Raw genomic sequence first — 20,237 nt, forward strand, 5'->3', positions numbered from 1 at the left:
AGGTAAAATTTAGTGATTTAGTTTCAAGACCTTACAATTTATACGCTTATAAATTATTCAGTCAAGTCCTTTGGATATTACCTGCAAGGAAAATCTTCCAGAGATTATGCAAAATTGAACCCAAACTCTTGTAAATAAACTCCTAGTTTTACTATGCCATGACCAGCTTCAATTTTTTGAATTGAACCAGTAAAATTAAGTGGGCCATTATTTTCTCCTGTTAGGAAATATGTTTGTTGGCAAGCCCTGCTCCGGTGTAATGACCAGAATGAGCGAGCTTACAAGAAGTTTGTCCCTTGTACAACTACTCCACTCCTCCAATTTCCCATCAAGTAGAGCAGGAAAGTGGTAAAAGAGGATCTACATTGTAGGAAGTATCTAACCATCGAAGTTTACAATGGGAAATACCTCCAAGCCACAATTCATTCCTATAACCGCAAAGAGTACAAGGTAAGGGAATCTATCTGTTGTATGTTTCTCAAAAATGTACATATGAAGACCAAATCTCTAGGATACCCCTTTGTTTGGAAGATGAGACCTTGAAAATCGCAATATCCATGCAACCGCCCTCCTCACCACAAATCTGTCAAGAATGCGAGCTATGACATAAGAAAACAACATACTGCCCTCCGAACCGGCTATGCATATGGGCATACCCAAAACAATGGCGTAGAGACTTCTACTATGTGCTACATCGCTACACATGTTGTCATGGCCAGCAGGTACAACCCAAGTGGCCTGGAGTTGTTCATCTGCAAGCATTTAAATCAATCAAAATAATCGGTTGCTGATCCAGAGGCTCCAAATGCATGACCAAAATTGTAACAAAAAAGTAGGGGAGAGCTACTGCCCAGACTACTGCCTCGACTTTTGCGCACGGTGAGGGGGATGTGGCTGCCTCAGAAGAATCCATCACCGGATGCAAAATGTGTACTCAGAGGAGGAGATGGCTGTTCAGATGGCTACTGTCACTCACGAGGAATCGAGGATTCCACATAAACTGTGCCAACAGGACTCCATCCCAAACCCACAGTTGAAAAATACTATACATAGAACCTTCTACTAGAAAAAGCTATCCAAAATGGAACTCAAAAAATGAGGGAAATAAACACAAAAGATACAAATTCGCAATTATATTTTGACTATAAAACAACTAATGAACGAAAAAATCTCCCTTTTGTGTTTGTTAAGAAACAAATGCAGCAGCCACACCTTAAATGCACACTGCTTTGCCCTCAGCAATACCATAAGCCACATTGCATTGCCTTACCATTTAACAGCGCTTTCGCAATGCTAGCAAATTTCAATGGAAAACATTGCTGAAACAGAAACACCTGGACATGGCAATGGCCAAAAAAATACTTGCACAGTCCACCATTTAGAGAAGGTTTTTAGAGAAGTTCCAAAGCCTCAATAGAAATCGTTGCTGACACACAAACACCTACATCGGAATGGTCAGAAAAATACTTGCACAGTCCAGCTCTAAAGTCTCAATGGAAAACATTGACGACACCACAAACACCTGGACATAGCAATGGTCAGAAAAACACTTGCACAGTCTGCCATTTAAAGAAGCTCTAAAGTCTCACATCAGCACCTACTCATTCTAGACTTCACACCATCTGACACTAGATTGACACCACAGTTCGGTTCTTAATTACCTGTATGAATCACCAGGCTTGTAGGGAAAAAGGCGAGGAAACTATACTTCTTGGGTAGAGATGGGAAATAACCCACAATGAGCTCACTGCTATAATTTTCGAGCTGTCCATCGACCTTCAAATTTCATACACTGCCCTTCTCACCCATATTTTAGAAGACATGTCAAAAAGGATGATTAGCACCCTTCAGCATTGGGTATTAGGTGGAGGACGGGCACTACCATTGTGGCAAACATACTTAGCCATGGCAATCACAAGATACATATCATGCAGTTCGTTATCTTCAAAAGACTTAAGAAAACTCTCTTGCCTTGCTGAAAGGAAAGCACGTGTTGCAACAGAATTCAGCAATCCACCTTTACAAGGTGACAGAGTTTGGCAGAAGTAAGAGAGAGACAAATGCTTTGAGAGACTCCCATTTTCAAGTAATGAACTAGCTTGACAGCCCCACGCAAGAAAACTCAGCTTAACTACAAGCATACAAGGTGAAAGGCCTGCGACAGACGTTAAAGGTCAGATGCCCAAACATAGCAGGATCTGCCCCTGGACCCTTCAAGACAGGCACATCCGACATAATGAGAACAACCACAGACACAAGAAGAGAGACCAGGTTTAGGCCAGAACTATTTTCTTTTGACTGATAAAACTCTCATTATATTACAGCTGTTTGGAGCAAAAGAATGCTAATAGACCTTATTTCCAACAGTACAAGAAATTACCAGGCAACCCATTGAGGAGTATACCATGGGCAAAAATACTACTACCTTCCTAGTTGCAAACAGCTAAGACCACAAGAGAGCCAAACATCTTACTTAACACTCTATATGAAAAGCAAAAAAACTAATTACAGAAAACGCTGGTGATCGTACTACTCGTATGCCGAGATGGCACACCCTGTATGCCAGCACATCATTTTGGAGGTATAACAAGCTTATCTCCAGCATAAATATTATCCCCATGCAAGCCATTTGCTGCTTTCAGGTCATCCAGAGAGATCTGCACCTCAAAATAGCATTAAGTTGTGTGAGAAGAGCAAGATACACAGAATTGGATAACAGAAACCCCCACATATACATGAAAGCTGGCAATCAGCCTATCATGTTGGTGCCTTACATGGGTGACGAAAAAAAAAATGCATCATGCATGTCATTATGAATCAATTTTTAGCCCTCACGTAAGCATGTTGAGTTTTGAGATACATAAAAACAGACATCCACTATGCTGTCTCATGAAGAGCACTTAAAAAACGAAAAGCTAGGGCAGAAAAGTAGGCTAAAGCTCAAACTGTCACATACATAATGCAAAAAAAGTGAAAAAAAACGCACCACTGTATGACCCCAACCCTGTAATCAATGAGTCAATGCAAGCTTGACACAAGATGCCATGATTGCAAATTGCTATGGCATCACAGCAAACTGGAACCATAAGTTCATGCAAGCTCAGACTCAAGATGACCTTGATTGCACGTCATTTTGTCATCAAACAAAATTACTGGCCTTAAGATCTCCGTGATTGCATGAACCTTGCCAACCAAGGTGACAAGGTATGTGGAAAAGGTATGAACAGCTTACCCCATATTTTCCTGAAATGGCCCATAGAGTATCTCCCCTCTTGATTTCATAACTTTCTTTGGGCTTCAGATCTCTACTATCAAAGCTCTCACTCTCCTTCAGCTTGGGCTTGCAATCAGTTTTCTTGGGTGGATCAAAAAGGCGAAGGAACCAGGGCTTTTCCTCGACCTTGGGCTTCTCATCAGGCTCTGGCTCAGGTGGAGGAGGTTCCACTTTTTCTGTTGCTTTGATTTCCTCCTACATGATACGAGACAAATGAGTCCTCATGAAGTTGGGCAAACCTTTTCTTAAGGTTAACATGGGTAAAACCTGTGCCCAATCAAGCAGGTGGTCACGATCAAATATGCAATGAGAAGTAAGCCAAACAAGTTCAAATAAACATATGCTTGGCAGCCCTACAATAATCAAAATGCCTTCTTGTATGTTTATGCATGGATGTGTGTGTGCGCGCACGCATGCGCACGCCCTCAACACGAAAGAGGGAGAGAGAAAGGACCTCTGGTACACTTTTCAGCTCATCTGAATGAGGAGGAATAACCATAGGAGGGGGAGGAGGAGGGTCCACCTTCACAAACTCAACTTGCTCTTCAATGTAGACCTCCTCTGCATCATAATCGTTACGGTCTCCATCAGGAAGAGTAAAATCCTCTCGATCTCCATAATACTCTTGAATGAGGGCGTCCTCTTCTTTTTTCGCCTTCACAAATCTGAAAATGCCCCATGCAACTCCAACTGCCACTGCTGCACCAGCAACTTTGGCTGCAGCTCCCTCCTTTCCCTCTTTTCCTTCTTTACCAGATGACATCTTGTCACCTTCTCCTGGCGCTGGAGGGGGTCTCTTCTTCACCTGCCTATCTATGGCAGGAAAGAGCAGTCACAGTATGTGGCCTGCAAGGCCGTGCATTCATCAAAACTATACACTAACAATTTCCACTACCAGCACAATAATCAGAGCCACATAAATCTCTCTCTCTCTCTCTCTCTCTCTCTCTCTCTCTCTCTCTCTCAAGCACACGCAGGGAATACAACAGAAACCCTAAGAACCAGATTGCTCGTACTGCGAATCATGATCGCGTTCTTCAAATGTAAAGCTCGTCTGCACTTCTTGCTGTAATGCATGTGCTTGTAGGACATGAAATCTTCCATGTTGAATGAAGAATTGCATGTCCTACAAGACATGCATTACAGCTAGAAGAGCAAACGCCTACAAAGCCACCAGAAAGACACAGCTCCTCCCTCGAAACCCTAGGTCCACCTTGTTGTAATGACAGACGGCAGCATGAACATGAAAAATTTGACACAAGTCGCATTATTCTTCAACGAGGCTCTACCCGGCAAAGAGTAGCCTTGACGATAGGGACAAGATCCACGACGGCCAGACTGCGCAAGGCCTTCATGACGATCGCAACCAGCGAATAACAAAAATGTACGAGAGGGGCGACAAGATCAAACACAATGCTGAGAACAAAGTCGCGGACTGATACCTGAAAGGGGTGCGATGGTGAGATGGGTACTGGCTTTCTCATGAAGAAGAAGCTGCCATGCTAAAGGGACGACGGAGCAATGTGTGTGTGAGTGCAGAGAGAGAATGAGAATTGTGGCCAACGAATCGACTACAAGTGAGCAGTGGAGATGATAGATGAGGTTTCAACCAGCCGGCGCACACACAAAGGTGCTCCCAGTGTCCCAAAATCTAGGTGGTTCTTAAAGCTAAAGCTCTGTGGTTAAAAGCTTTTAACATCCCTTGTACTCAAGGGTGCATTCAGACTCCACAAGCAACCCCCGCTGCTTGTAAGCAATTTTGGTGTGTTGTGCTTAACATCTAGAATCTTTTTTGCACTTGAACTCTTCACTAATTTAGGAGGCACGGGTAGATGGCAGGCTTGCCCCCTCCGTCGAAATCAGCAGAGTTGGATCTTGCATGCCTCATTTGCTAACATTCGCGGGCAAGGGTGGACCTACGACCGTGCAAAATTGCTATTAGACTGGGTTCTAATGTAGCAGAGGAAGAGGGCACCGAAGAGGCGTGCAAAGCATGCAACATTCATTCATTGCAGGAGAAGGAATTCGAGCCTTCCATACCCATAGCCATCATTGGAATAGGAGACCCCCCCTCCTCCTCAAGTTAAAGCCCTTTTGCCTACTTTTGGACGCGAATGAGAGAGAAACAACCCTCAATGTCACACCCAACGCTTTCAGAGTCTAATGAGCATCCAGCTTGGCTCTAAACCTTTCTGCCTTCCCTTGTGAAATGCGAGAGCAGAGGCAATTGAAAGCTAGGGAGTTGTCGAGCTCTCGTAAGAATCTAGCCTTAGGCTAGGGGGAGGCAGAAATAGACATAGGGGCATGCAAGCTGCGTGGCGGTCTCTCATTGCCAAAGTAGTGTGATGCTTGCTATCAGACCCACCAAGAGTTGAGCAACCCCTCCCCCTGAGGATTGTTGATCTTCCACTTAATTTTAAGTGAGCAGTGCAAAAAAAGGGCTTTAAGTGAGAGAAACGCACATTTGGCAGAGGGCGTGTATCTCTGTGGAGGATCTAAAATTTCGATACTTTTTGTTGAGCCAATAGCTTTATGCCACTACTACTGCACATATTGTGCAAGCTCATGTTCCATGCAGTTTGAACGTTGCCTCACCGGCTATGCTCAAGGGCCCTCTCCAAGAAGTCAAAGTGGATGCAAATAAAATTGGGTTTAGATGAAGCGAAGGCCGAGGTTATGGAAAGGAGCCTCTTGCCCCATGGCATGCAAAGATAGTTGAACAGCAAAAGGGACCCTTCCAATCAACTCTATTGACCTCCCTCCATTGGTAATACAGCTTCTTTTGGAAGCGTGACATTCGAGCAGTGAACCACTTGCACAAAGGCAACCTAGAATGAGGTGGAGTTTGACCGTTATTCTAGAGATATGCTCAGAGTAATTGATCATAAATTTAGACCAAATGACATAGGATCAGACAAGCAGACTTTCAGTGACAAATTCAGATGAGACTGGCACCAGACTTCAAATAAATGACTAGGTTGAAATGAATAACCAAGTTTAGATTATGAGACATTGAATGGGACCCGTAGTCTCTAAACAGGGCTAGTGCGAGGCACCTCTCTAAAGACTCATTCCTCCTCCCCTTTCTTTGAATTTTGGTATATACAAAATTTTAGATCACAGGGTTTCATCTTTTGCATTTGTCATTCCTTTTGTCTAGTGCGTTCTTCATTGCAGGCTTCTAGGTTGCACCAAATGGTGTCTAAGCGACTAGAGTTAGTGGTCCATGATTTTGTTGATTGGTTCCAGGTTGATGCTGAGGAGTATGGGTGGTTGTGTTATCCTTCATGATTATTTGGTAAATAGCTTCTTGCTCCAGTTGCTCCTTATGGGTGGCCATTATCTAACTTCATAAGGTGTGAGCTGGTACCATTTCTTCTTGTCGAGACCATTACATTGTTTTCTTTCCCCTCATCAATCTAGCTCTGGCTAGCTGGTGGCATATGGAGGCAGTGGTCATCCATCGGATTGGATTTGGCCGATTCACCTTGATTTTGTCCTTAAACAAAATCTCAACCATTCCTCTAAACTGAAGCTCATGAGTAGCCTTATTGAGAAGATCCTTTTTAGGAATCTTTGATGCTTGAATAGACAATTGTAGAAGGTCATTTGTATGCTTTACCAGATGCCCCAATTGGCCTTTGCATTGGCTCATCATCTCTCTGAAGTTGGTTGGGTCTTCCTTTAGCTCAACAACCGTGTCCTTGTAAAAGGCATACTTAGCCATTACCTATTTCTTATTTGTAAGGTCAAAAGTTTATTTTGTTCTTATTATCTATGTGGCTATCTTAAGAGTTTCATGCGACCTCGGAAGTTAGCCGTTCAACTTTCCTAGATAACTTCTTGTAATCTTGTTCCATGTCAAGCAATGAAGAAGGAGGTTTTTTTGTGTCGTCTCTGTCTACGCGCATGTTTCACAGTCTCTGTATTTTTTGCTTATGTTTCACTATAGTTAACATAGGCGATCTTACGAGTTCCTGTTTAGTTGGGGAAGATTAAGAACGGGCCACAGACTTGAACCAAATGAGAGGAATGCATGTCCAATAGGGAATCAAGAAGGCTAGGGATGTGTATTTCACGCGCTTTGTAGCCCGAAAGATGGAAGAACGGGGTGAGTATCACCATGGATGGCAAGAGTATAACCACCTATTTAATCAACCAGACCCATTTGAGTATGATAGGGATGATGGAGAGCGAATACCCATAGACTGGAAAATTGAAGATAATTTGTAGTTTGAAACGGAGGAGGAGAGATTCTTAACACTAGGTTGGTAATGGGACACTTTTATGTCCTGGGACACTTTTATGTCCTGTCAAGTGACCATTTTCCTTGGATTATGTCAAGAGTTTCAAAATGGATTTTGAGGTGCTATCTATCTAGAAAGTTGTCTCATGAGCTGAAAAAAACTCGACATTTTTTTGGAATATCAATTCCATCTTTAACCTTGTCCTTGCACAACATTTCACAACCTAAACTGTGTGAAAAAACGGGTCCTGTTTTTGGCTTTTTTCAACTTTTTGCAACTATACCACTCTAGAATTCATTTTTGTGAGGTCTATAATGCTAGAGAACTATCTTTAGTAGGCCTCAACATGTCCTGATGCTTCTAGGGAGAAATAAATATTAAAGTTGTAAGTTATGAGCAAATTACAAAAATTATCAAATCCTGTTTTTTAGCCAATTTTAGCCCTTCTATGATTTTTTTGGTGGATTTCATGATATCCAAATGCATTTTTTATTTTCTTTGTCGCATATTGTAACATAAAGCTAATATTCCTTGAGTTTTGGGGCACCTAATCCCCTATTTTGCATAGTATACAGCGATTGTTGATTTTTTCAATTATAGAAGAAAACGAAACATTCTAGTATATCAAGTATAGCTTTTTCAATATTGTTAGTTTCTTGTGACAACTACATGCATTTTGTATGTAGTAACCATATCTAGTCATAAGGATCAAATTTGGCTAGATATTGAATAGTTTCTATGGGATTCTACAACTCATAATGTTGAACCCAGTTTTTCATGTTTGCTGTATTTATCACTTCATCTTTGTCCCCAAGATTCCCCTTGGTAAGAGATGTATTATTATTTTGACATGCTCCATGGCTCCTTATGAACATAAATAAAAATAGGGAACTAAGAAAACATGCATATATTATTTGTATTGAGCATGGCTATAGAAACTTTGATGATAGGTTTGCAGAATGGTAAAAATTCAACTTTTTGGTATCTATTTATTTTGGCAAAACAAAAAATAGTGAGTGAGAAGAAATCATATGTTCTGATCACCAACCCATTGAAGTTAACTAGGGAATTTATCTCAAGTCCTACAAAAATCCCTAATCTAATTTTTATGCAACAAAACGTAAGAAATTACTGTTTTAATGAAAATGCATTGGTCCATCAACTTTGGAGGCTTGGTGTGACCAAAAGATGAGAAATTTTACAAGTTTCTTATTTTTTCCATGTGTAGTAGGCCTTGAACTATAACCTCATGAAAGGATTTTACAAAATGAGTGGATCTACTATGGTTTTGGAGGTTTTTTTCAAAACCCTGAAAGGACACTTTTATGTCCTGTTAGGTTACCAACCTAGTGTTAAGGGAACAGAGAGCAAGGCACCATGTTCTTTCTGCCCCAATTGTTGGAGAAGCGTGACTGTGACACTAAACCAAATTTCAAATGTGAAGGTGAGATTCGAAACATTTGAGGGGAAAAAGAATGAAGACCCTGATTGTCATATTGGTCATTTCCAAACAAAATGGGCGGCTAGTGGATACGACCTTTTGTATGGGGATCCAAAGAAATTGCAGCAATTACAGGCACTGGAAGGGAAGGCCATGCATTGGCTTAGTGGATTTCCAACAAACACTTTTGCAAATTTTGATGCATTAAAGAATGCATTTTTTGGGACGATCCTGAAAAGAGAAGATGTCCAATGATTTGCTGAAGAAGATCAGAACAATAAAGTAGAAGACGCTTAAAGTGGAGGACTATCCACATAAGTTTAAAACAATTTGAATAGGTTGGAGGCGGCCAAAAGACCAACCGATGAGATGGTGGCAGGATATTTTATGCGCGGATTAAGAAAGGAGTTGAAGAATGCAGTGGCAAGTTATGATATGGCAGGAGGATTTGATGGGTTAGTTGATTTGGTAGTCAGAGTTGAAAAAAGGTTGAGGCTTACAGGAATAGGGGGGTCATGTTGCGAGTAGAAGGGGAGAACGGTTGCTTCCAATTCCAATTTTTCTTGCATACTTACTTGTCAACCTCTCACCATCTCTCCCAACTCCCAATTACACACACACATAGACAATGACACCTTACACACATACCCATAAGCTATATAATACTCATATTGTAGAGTTGATTAGCAATTACACATCATATCAAAACATAGCATAAGAGAGAGAGAGAGATAAAGGAATCTTGCAGATCAATGGCCTAAAGCCCCAAACTCCACTGCACCTTTTGTGGAGATTGGTATTTAATATTTGATATTACTTGTTGGTGCCAAAAATTGGAGGCCTCTCTTTTACACTTAGTTCCACTTTAGTTATGAGTGGAGAATATCACTTATTGGAAGACCCTCTTAGGGTGAGTTCTCACTATCCTACTTGCAAAGCAGTCATAGTGGCTTATTGATAAAAGATCTAAAACAATGTGCAAATATAAAATGGTCGAGGAATTTATTTATTGCCGATGCCTTCTCCTCAACTCCGAGAACTCCAATCTACAAGTCATCAACTCATTGTTAGTAAGAAATAGAAAGACATCATAGTAATTACCCATCACGCTCTAGCTATCTCCATTGTAGTTAATCACATACATTAGGAGCGTGCCTAGTCTCGTAACATCCCTCCCCCCAAGGATAGCAACTATCCTCAGTTTCTCAATAGAGAATCAATTGAACCGTGAGTGATGAAATGTGTGGAGAAGAACTAGGAATTTTTTTAGTGAAAAAATCAGATATTCATTTAGCATCTTCTCTAGGGTGGCCTTTAAAAGTCAAAAGATAACAATTATAAACCATGTCAGTGCGTGTAGTGGTGGTTTCGTGATTAACTATTCGTTCAGGGATGAGTTGTTCTTCTTGATCTAAAAGTGTGAGTGGTTCCTTATGATGTGTAGGTAGGGGAAATTTTTTTGAATGGACCATAAAAACGAGGAGCACATGTGCTTTACAATGCTTGTGAGCATGCTTAGTGTACAGTTCTTGTGAATGCTTAATAGTAGAGTGTACACTTTCATAAACTTCATGAAAATTTGTTGTACGCTTTGCCGTATGTGTCGAAGACTGGGGACTAGGCTGGGGACTTGCCAAAACATCATGTGCAAGCCACGAATGGCTGCAAGCACACAACTAGACAATCCTAGCAAGCTCAAAGGAACAATGGTGTGTCACTCACCGCTCAACGCTTTCGTCGTGAAGGATCCTGTGCTATGAAAAGAAGGAGCTGCCCCGCTGATGCCGCACTCTACCGCCTCGCCACCACCAATGCCGTCGCAATGCTTGATCACTCTCTCTCTCTCTCTCTCTCTCTCTCTCTCTCTCTCTCTCAAGAATACACACACCTGTGAGCATACGAGGGAGAAGGAGACAAAGATGGAGCAAGAGCACTTCTTAGCTTACACCTTATAGAATAAGGATTTTTAGGTCAAATGGACCTTCTATAAGAGTTTTGTCCATTCACACATGGACGCCCACAGTGGATGGTCAAAGTAAAAAAAGTATCAAATGAGATATGTGGTGCGCCTCTCATCAGCGATCACCCAAGCACCTATAGGACCGACAAGCCCGGTCCCTGACTCAAAACAAGATGATATCTGTGGATGTTAATTGGACCGACGCCCATTTGCCAAGGTCAACACCAAGCGATAGAGAGCGTTGGGTAGTCACCAAGCCTCCTATTCGCTCGGTGCTGACTCCACTATATGACTTGTAATCACATCGCCACAAAGGGTCTCCATTGTCGATTATCATGCCCCAAGGTCCTTATTGTCACTTGTAATGGCTTTAACACCAAGGTCAACACCAAGCGATAGGGAGCGTTAGGAAGTCACCAAGCCTCCTATTCACCCAATATTGACTCCACTATTTGACTTGTCGATTTAACATGCCCCCCTTCCTGATGTAGATTCCATCCTTGAAAGCTATTGAGATGAAGCCCGTTTGTCGAGGTGGAAGAGAATCCGAGATTGAATGTCCTTAGCCTTCTTCAATCACTAAAAAATCAACCAAAATTGGGATAGTAACTGCATTCTCATAAACAATTAAAAAGCATATGCAGTGAGTAAGCACACAAATTGATTGGTAATAGAAGCAGTAAACATCAATCAAACACATAAGTAGTTGTAAAGAGCAAAAAGTAAACAAGCCTGGGATCGCTAATTTAACGATCGAGAGGCACTAGAGGTCAACTATTAATACCATGGACAAGCTTCTCAATTTTCGCTTGTCAATTAAGCTGTTTAATCGCGAGAGCCTAGTATTTCATGTGCGGGGGCTGACTAGAGGCTATACCTAGAAGACCTTGTAGTTAAGCTACGATAAAAGGAATTTCTCATGAAATCATTGCCTGACTTACTTCCTTTTCTTTGACCCCCCAAAGTCTTTTCACATTGATTCAATTTTGATGTGTGTGCTTATTTTGTATGCCTTGGGTTTTTTGCTTTTCAAGGAAAAGCGCCCACATTGGGAACCTCTAGGGCTCTAGTACCATAAGCAATACATGTAAGTGAATTACCAAATCAAGCTGGGATTTCTGTTCCAGCTTAAGATTTTACATTGTGGCACTTTTGAACTTATTTTTTTTCGTTTTCAACATGTTAATTTTGTAACTTTGGGGGGTCATATAACACTGTTACCCTCCCCAGGCTCATCACACTGGTAAACTCCCTTTACAATACTTAAGCCAAAGGTCAATAGGGATTAAGCCCACTAGAAAGCCCTAGTACATTGCACACAATGCTCCCTATATCGGATTAAGAACCTAAAGTAACCATTGATTATTTAAAAAGGCATTCCCCATGGTATTAAGAGAAGATCTCTAACTCCTAACTTGGTCAAACTAGATTAATCAGACTAGCTAATGTCTAATATAAGCAAATGTGCAGAATATTGCGCTACCAATCACATTTAAAGTAGACAAATATGGATACAAAAACAAAGACAAGGGACGATGCTAATGGTCAAGAAACACATGTTTGTGTTGATGATCGCGCTTGATTTGAAGAGTGAACGAGAGAAAGATTCCATGAAGTTCCAAATTCTAACAATAGCAACACGTTCCTGTACACACTAGGAAACACAAAGAACACCTCTAGGAGGCACATCAGTGGGAAGAGGCACCAACCCTTATTGAACACAATCAAACCAACATAAGGAACCCTAACCGAATTATTTGCGCTCCCCCTAGAGAGTCAAGGGAACAAGATATTGTAGAGGTTGGGAGATAACCCTAAGGCTAAACCCCTATCCTCGTCATCATCAAGAAAAACGAAGTCATCATCCGTGAGACCATATGTGCCATCCGTGTAATCTTGTAACTCAGCGTATCTAGCAAATCCCACTCACATGCAAGCACCGGGTAGACTATGTGAAACACCTGTGCAAATAAAGAGGGTACCTCTCACCCAAGGTAGGAGTGGATGACTCTATCATACTAGCCATATCTGTACACACAGATAGATGATGGTTAGAATGCAAATATTATAACGGCCGTGTCAAAAGGTCGTGTCCTTGTGCATAATGTGTTTTTATGATTTTGGGTCATGTACTAGAACTCATAGGTTTCCAGATTTTTGTTTGGTAGCTCTTGCTCTTTTACTTTTTTATTTTTGTTTTTGTGAGGATAAGGCTATTTATATACGTTCCCTAAGATTGGAAGATTGAGAGGTCAGGGAGGAAGATTAAGAGGAGAGCAAGTGAACGATGGATGTCGGCAAACACTCTCTCCTTCCTTGGGTAGATCATACCTGTTGGAATGATGTCGTCACCTTTTGAAACCAATTGTTCCAAGTTGTTATGGGTAAAGACTTTTATCAATAGTTGTTGATTGCCCTAGGGTATTTCATCTAGTTGCAAGGGTGTTAAGGTACTTTCCCATTATTTTATTTGCAACGTTGTTGTAGGTGGTGAACTCACAATGGGAGGTGCAAATTCTTTTTTGTTTGTATGGATATGTACAATGGTAGGTGGAGGTTGTGTCAAAGCTTCTATTTTCGTATAGGAACTACATGAAGAGCAAGAAGCTTAATTCATTTTTTCTATGGTTTAGCTGAGCAAAACAAGCCTTTCTCGCTTGGAATCCATACTAGCTCTGGATTCGGTATATAGTGTTCTATGATTTTTCCTTCCCCACAATCTTTCATCGGCTTTGTCATCACAGGATTTGTCTCACATGGGTCAAATGACAGGTAAGAACACAATTTACGTTTTGGTACCCAGATTTGATTATTTCCTTGATAGTAGCCTTGGGCTTCCAATAGTCGTTTAGGAATCCCCAACACCACATTTTCTTACATTTCTGGGAGCGAGTGGGGCGTTTCTTAAAGGGCTCCTGTTTTTTAGCATCAACCATGGTCTCTAAAGAAGCTTTAGGGACCCACTTGTATGTTTTCTTTGCTATATTAGGATGGGTCTTGTGTGTCTCAAGCTTTGTTTCAACTACAGAAGTTGAAGCTCTAGAGGGTTGGACTATAGGTACAGATGTCCCAATGTCTGTCAAGCCTTCATCCGGTAGGTCATCAGAAGCTATATGTATTGCTCCTATCATGTTTAAAGGTACGAGTGGTGACATTTCATCCCCTCAGGTGTTACCCAGGTCGTCCCCCTATTTCCCAAAGTGTCTATGATTGTTGCTAGGTGGACCCAATCCACATTTTTAGACTCAGTCATCCCAGGTAGAACATCCATATAAGGAGAATCTTCCCCAACATCCGTGTCCATTTTACATGTGTAACAATATTGCAATGGGGCCAAGTGAACTTTGATATTAGATCTATGATCAAGTATAAACCTGTTTCCTAGAGGATGTGCTCGACCAGTTACAAGATCCACTCGAATGACAAAATCTTGGAACTGCAAGCAGACATGGTTTTTAGACCATTCATGCACCATTTTTGCTTCCCTCATGAAAGGGTGTCCAAAGATCATCTCAGATGTCATAGTGTGCTTGGAGAAATCCATAAAAATGAAGGTTTATCTTATTTTGCATCCAAAGACCTTGATCTTGAGATCTTCTAGCATCCCAATAGGTTTGACAATAGACCCATTGGCCATCTTTACTACTATGGCTGTGGTCCCAAGGTGAGGTCTTCCCATAGTTTCCCATCAATTTTTAGTCACAATGTTAACCCCAATGCCACCATCAAGGATTCCCTCCACAGTTAATCCCTTGGTAGTGATTGGTATTGTCGCATCGGATTCATCGCCCTCAAATTATTGTCCCAACTTGTTAACAGGTATTTTTACAATAGAGTTCTCATCTAGGTTGGGTTGTGTATCTAACTGTTCCTCCTCTATTGGCATCTCCCTAGCTCCATCCATCCGTGCAAATTGTGGTAGCCCCACTTTCAGTTCTCCATTGAGGAAAGCTCGAAGAGCTAAGAATAGATCGGGGTCTCCATATAGTTTGGACATGATGGTGGTTCTAACTTCTGAAGCCATGAAATCCATCAATTTGGTAATATTTAACGACACCTTTTGGGCTTCAATCCCTTGATGTGGGGAAGATGGGATCTCCATTTCTTCGATAGGGTCAGGTAGTCCCTCTGTAAACATTCTTTCCAGCAAGAAATGAGTATGCCCACTTTCCCATGACTTTAAGTTACTTTCTTCTCGGATGACACTAGGTATGGCTAGGGGTCTATGGACTTTGTGAGGTTGTTGTTGCGTAGGGAACACTGTGTCTATAATCTGGATCTGCCTAGGTGCTGGCTCTAGATCCCTTTGGGTCTCTTCTACCAAACTCCTTAATTGCTTGACTCGCTCGATCTCCTCTATAGGGTTTGGGTAAGTTCCTATCTTCTTCTTGGGTCCTGGCCATTGTGGCTCATGACGATCTTCCTTGTTGGTTTCTTTCCTAATGGCTCCCTAGTGGTCGTTTTGTTCTCCATGGTTTCACTTGAATCAGAATCCTCTTCAACGTCGTTCATATATACGGGGTCGTCACCAGTCCCTATGTTGGTCTTTGAACTGGGGTCTGACTTCGCTGCTTTTTGCAATCTCTTCCTTCGTGTTTTCTTCTTCTTCTGAGATTGGGCAATCAATGTTATGTCTCTTTCTTCAAGAAAATGATTTTGTTGTTGGAGCATCGATCGTGTGAGTACATTTATTGGTACCATAGGTGTACTTTGTGATGGCTCCTCGATAACCTCAATCAGGTTTAATGGCGTGATCTTCGGTGCATTTGGATTTTGTAGACGTGCTCGCTTGATTGGTTTGCATTAGTGTACCATTCTTTCATAGCCTAATAGGACACTCGGCTACACAATGTGGACTTCCACACTCATAACATTGAAGAGGTGGTCTCTTAGCAGTGTAATTGATATTTTGGCCACTTGCAAGTAGCTGCTCTTCTTGATAGACGGGTTTGACTTGTTCCCAATAGTCCTCCATGTAGTATTGTGGACTTTCTTCAAGCGCATCAATCCCATAGGAAATATTAGGGTCTATATCTTCCTCACAGCCTTCTAAACAAGCAATAGATGACTCACAACCCACTTGATTCACAGAAGTGATTCTCGGATGTGGTGGTTGCGGTCCTAGCACTGGAGGTGGTAAGGATGTTGTTTGAACAACATTTTGGGCCCTAGGGACCATGTGTTGTGACGTTTGCTCAAGACGTGAGGCCGGCATCAATGTAGGCACTCGCGGTGTGTCCGTCCATGTTAAGGTTGGCCTATTGGCCATCGCGCGCTTAAATACTATGCAATCCTTAGCTTGATGACCATACTTCCTACATGCATTGCAATTCCCATTAAATTTTACTCTAAGAGTAGGGCATTCACTGGTACTATGCGGACCATAGCAAACTGAGCACCATTGTTGCTCCCTTCTTGGATACATATGATTGTTTAATTTGTGGAGAAAAATTGTCTATAAGACTCTCTTGAATGGCCTTGGTGAGATCTGCTAAAGTCATCTCAAATATCTTGGCTCCTTAGCAATAGGCTTTAGGGTCATTGGCTGATGCCCCGATGCTTGCGAGCTAGTAGATTTAGGCTCAACAGACACTCTTCTCCTTGAATCATTAAATTATCCTCCAATTGTGTTATGACACACAATTTCTATTTGAAGTAAAGGAAATTTTCTTGTATTGTGTATTCAAGAAAGGTGTGCATTGAATTTTCAAACATATCCAACAAGGTGGTTTTAAAGTCATCGTCCTGTGCATAAGTATCACACATAGCATCAAACAAAGTTCCCATAATAATAGATAGATTGTTAAAAGAGGGTCTTCAACCCAAAGTATCAGCCGCAACGTTTTCTTTACCAGGTTGATACTGAATTTTGGGTTGAAAAGTTTGAATAAAAGCAACACACTTAATATGTCTATCGTCTATTAGGGGTTGAGATAACAAGTACTTGATACTTTGCTGATCACTTTTAATGATTAAGTTAGAACCCATTAGATAGTGTTTCCAAATTTTCAAAGCATCCACTAGAGCAATCAACTCTTTGTCATATGTACTAAATTTAAATTCAGATGGTTTAAATTTACGACTTTCAAATTATGCAAGTGGATAGTTATCTTGCATAAGAACTGCACTGATACCTTTTCACTAGCATCAGTGACTACCACAAAGAATGGTCGATCAAAATCAGGCAATTGTAACACATGTGCATTAGTCAAAGCATTCTTGAGTGCAATGAATGAGCTTTCTTGTAGATGAGTCCATACATATGGGGTGTTTTTTTTTAATAGAAGAGTCAAATAGTGTGATTTGTAGGCAAAATTACAAACAAACTTCTTGTAATAGCTGCATAGACCAATGAAAGAACGTAGTTTATGCAAGTTTTTGGCTAGGCCATGATTGTATAGCTTCAATTTTTTTGGGGTCTACATGTATTTCCTTACCCGATACAGTATGTCCCAAATACTCTATTTCACATTGGAAAAATGAATTATTTTTAGGATTCAAGTATAGTGGTTTTGTGAAAGAAGGTCAAAGAAATTCTCCTTGCACAGATTTACTAAACACCTGTATGTCCTAATGATTTTTTAAAACTGGTTGATAGCTGGAATCTAGGCAGATCCCAGGCGGCAAACTAACGCAGCCCAGCAAAACGAAGTTGCAGACTCGCAGTCACTGCATGGAAAGTTTGTAGCGAGCGACTGGCAGCTCCATGGAAATAGAGTGCATTAGATATAAAATAGAGTTCGTGGTTCATAGGTCTGTAGGGCGACTTCCACGAAGGCAAGCCTGACAAGAAGCTTCTTCTTTTAGCTCGATTCTTTTCTGCAGAAGTCTCATTGCAGGTGCTCTCTCTCTCTCTCTCTCTCTCTCTCTCTCTCTCTCTCTCTCTCTCTCTCTCTCTCTCTCTCTCTCTCTCTCTCTCTCTCTCTCTCTCTCTCTCTCTCTCTCTCAAGGTGGTCTCAAAAGAGCGCAGCAGCAGAAATCCCGAGCGTTCATGCCCTATAAAATTTGCCAGCGGCAAAAATCCCGAGCGTTCGCCCTGTAAAATTTGATATGTGTGTGCTAACACTGCCAGCAGCAGAAATACCGAACGTTCGCTCCCTGTAAAATTTGATGTGTGTGTGCTAAAACTGCCAGGTTCACAATGTCGTTGTCTGCATGCAGTACCGATAATTGTGTGTGTGTGTGTGTGTGTTAGAGAGAGAGAGAGAGAGAGAGAGAGAGAGAGAGAGAGAGAGAGAGAGAGAGAGAGAGAGAGAGAGAGAGAGAGAGAAATTGATTTTTACAGCAGGTCCGTTCATCCAGGTACATGATGTCAAGGTTGTATTTTAGGTTTCTTTAAATGAGTCTCTACAAAAGAGGACATAAGCTTGCTTAAAGCTTTCTGTGTGGCAGTAATGGTTCTTTTTTTGCTTTATTTAGAGAGAGCACGCATACACAATGGCTTCGTTGAAAAATAGTGTGAGAGGTGCGGCCAATAGCGGGAGCGAAGAAGGCGTCCTCGTTAAGAAGAGGGGGCGTCCTCGAATACCGCAGAGGAGAGGTCCTCAAACGAGTCGAAGAGGCCAAAAAAGTTAATGGAGGTGAGTGTCACAATCTCCGTGAGAGGGGAGGACATAGATACATGTCTTCTTCCACGCGTTGACGAATTCTTGCAGAAGGAGACATTAGCGGGGATGTGTGCAGTGGAAAGAGGAGGCAATGTTTTCCATTTGCATTTTCAGATGGTGGTTCGTATGTTGTCGTCGTCTCTTATTGCCATCAACAAGAAGTTGAAGTCATACTTGGGTTGGGACAAGGAAGGGCCGGCAGGTGCGAACATCCTGTGCAGAGCTCTAAAGTAGAAAAATATGCATGCCTTCCAGGGGATGGCCGTAGGCTACTGTATGAAGGACGAAGGGGAGGCGCACTTCCAGAAGCTGACTCACAATGTCACTCTTGATGATATCAACAAGGGTGTAGAGTTGTATACCCTTTACGGTGTAGACGACCTCAAGAACAGGGTATGCCTAACACCGAACAATATTTTCGACCGTGCTGCAATGTATTGGAAGTTCAAAATGCGGCACACTCTAGGGAACGATTTCTTGTCCACCTTGCACATCATGGTGCGTACTGGAAAATACTACCCTTCATTGTCGTGGATCATTCCTTACCAAGGCCGATGAATGTACCTGAAAAAGATAAGAGCGATGTGGCGCTGCATGGCTTTTCCCTCAACCGTGACTTACCAGGACATAGTCAGCATTTTTGTGGCCGATGACTTGTACGCCAATGCACAACTAAGAGCCGATTGGTTTAGGTCCCGATGGGATGCTATAGAAAGGTTAGCATCATATTATTCTGCTTTCTTTTCCATGCGTTCATTGCTTTAGGTACTTGCCACCGTCTGTGAATAGCAAGGAGCTTACCGATACGACTGCATTTAAAGAGACCAATGCCGACGATCCAAAAGCCAATGTTATTATCATTGATGACAGTGATGATGACGATGAGGGCACACAGATAGGCGATGATTTCATGCCTCTTGTGCATCGTACAGAGGCAATACTTGTTGCATCTTGAAGGTTTATAATTCATGACTATTTGTTTTCCTTGAACCTCATTTTTTTGATGTTGGATTCTAACTTGTTGGGCTCATTCTTGTTTATGCAGATTGTAATGGAGGAGGGGGGTCATTTGAATGTTGTGGAGGCCACTGACACGCAGGACACGTTGGAGGGAGTGGAGGAAGGTCTTGTTGAAAGATTAAAGGAAATCCTGCTTACAGATTTGGAATGAGGTCCATGGCCATGACAATGGCACCCTTAAGTCCTTCATAAAAGAGTCTGTAGAGTCAATAAAAAATGTAGTTCAAGATTGTCAAGTAAATGTAGCGGATATCCAAGTAGCTCAACTAGAGGAGCAAATATTGTCATTACGCAAGGAGGTTTCATCTTTAAAAGTGCAATTGAATAAATTGAATGCACTTGTGATAAGACTCAATAATGTAATCGGACGTTTCCGTTCATGAATTTAATCATATTGCTCTTCATTCTCTATCGGATGTGTAATTGTTGTTTCTGTTTACTTGTCATTACACATCAACTTGAATTTATGCCTTACCAGTTTTTATGACTTGTTGTTTATTATGGCGTTCCTTCACCTTCAAGATTCCTTGGCATCTTGAAAGAAATGAATTTATTTTGAATTCTACCAGTATGTGTGTGTTAGTCAGTGCAAGGAAAATATATTAGTGTGTCTCTAGCTAATCACTTGAGTGAGTACATGTCTTAAATTTGATAGCATTTTATCTCAAGGAAAAAATATTAGTGTGTC

The 20,237-nt window shown here is 41.5% G+C and overlaps 1 protein-coding gene and 1 pseudogene across 3 annotated transcripts; one reads left to right on the top strand and one right to left on the bottom strand.

The window, feature by feature from the left end:
* Positions 1 to 2,272: 2,272 nt before the first annotated feature.
* On the bottom strand, positions 2,273 to 4,913 carry LOC147452962 (uncharacterized). Of its 3 annotated transcripts, none has more exons than XM_086518512.1 (4): positions 4,717 to 4,913; positions 3,798 to 4,120; positions 3,233 to 3,469; positions 2,273 to 2,657 (listed from the first exon to the last, which is right to left on the bottom strand). In XM_086518512.1, the coding sequence occupies exons 2-4, from the start codon at positions 4,035 to 4,037 to the stop codon at positions 2,571 to 2,573; spliced, it is 564 nt and encodes a 187-aa protein (XP_086374638.1). In that variant the 5' UTR covers positions 4,038 to 4,120; positions 4,717 to 4,913; the 3' UTR covers positions 2,273 to 2,570. The 3 variants fall into 3 exon arrangements, with proteins under 3 accessions (XP_086374638.1, XP_086374637.1, XP_086374636.1); XM_086518511.1 differs by having other exon boundaries at positions 3,729 to 4,083; positions 4,717 to 4,908; XM_086518510.1 differs by having other exon boundaries at positions 3,729 to 4,120; positions 4,717 to 4,906.
* A 13,730-nt stretch (positions 4,914 to 18,643) lies between these two features.
* On the top strand, positions 18,644 to 19,932 carry LOC147452963 (uncharacterized; annotated as a pseudogene).
* The last annotated feature ends 305 nt before the right edge of the window (positions 19,933 to 20,237 follow it).

Source organism: Adiantum capillus-veneris, chromosome 8, assembly GCF_014529385.1.
Source record: "Adiantum capillus-veneris isolate H3 chromosome 8, ASM1452938v2, whole genome shotgun sequence".
NCBI classification, from domain to species: domain Eukaryota; kingdom Viridiplantae; phylum Streptophyta; class Polypodiopsida; order Polypodiales; family Pteridaceae; genus Adiantum; species Adiantum capillus-veneris.

Bases quoted from the DNA above. Each gene is read 5' to 3' on its own strand.
- LOC147452962 (XM_086518511.1), bottom strand. From the start codon at position 4,037: ATGTCATCTGGTAAAGAAGGAAAAGAGGGAAAGGAGGGAGCTGCAGCC. The intron at 3,470-3,728 runs GTCCTTTCTCTC...CGTATCATGTAG, and splicing joins AGCTGAAAAGTGTACCAGAG to GAGGAAATCAAAGCAACAGA. The intron at 2,658-3,232 runs GTAAGCTGTTCA...TTTGAGGTGCAG, and splicing joins CCATTTCAGGAAAATATGGG to ATCTCTCTGGATGACCTGAA.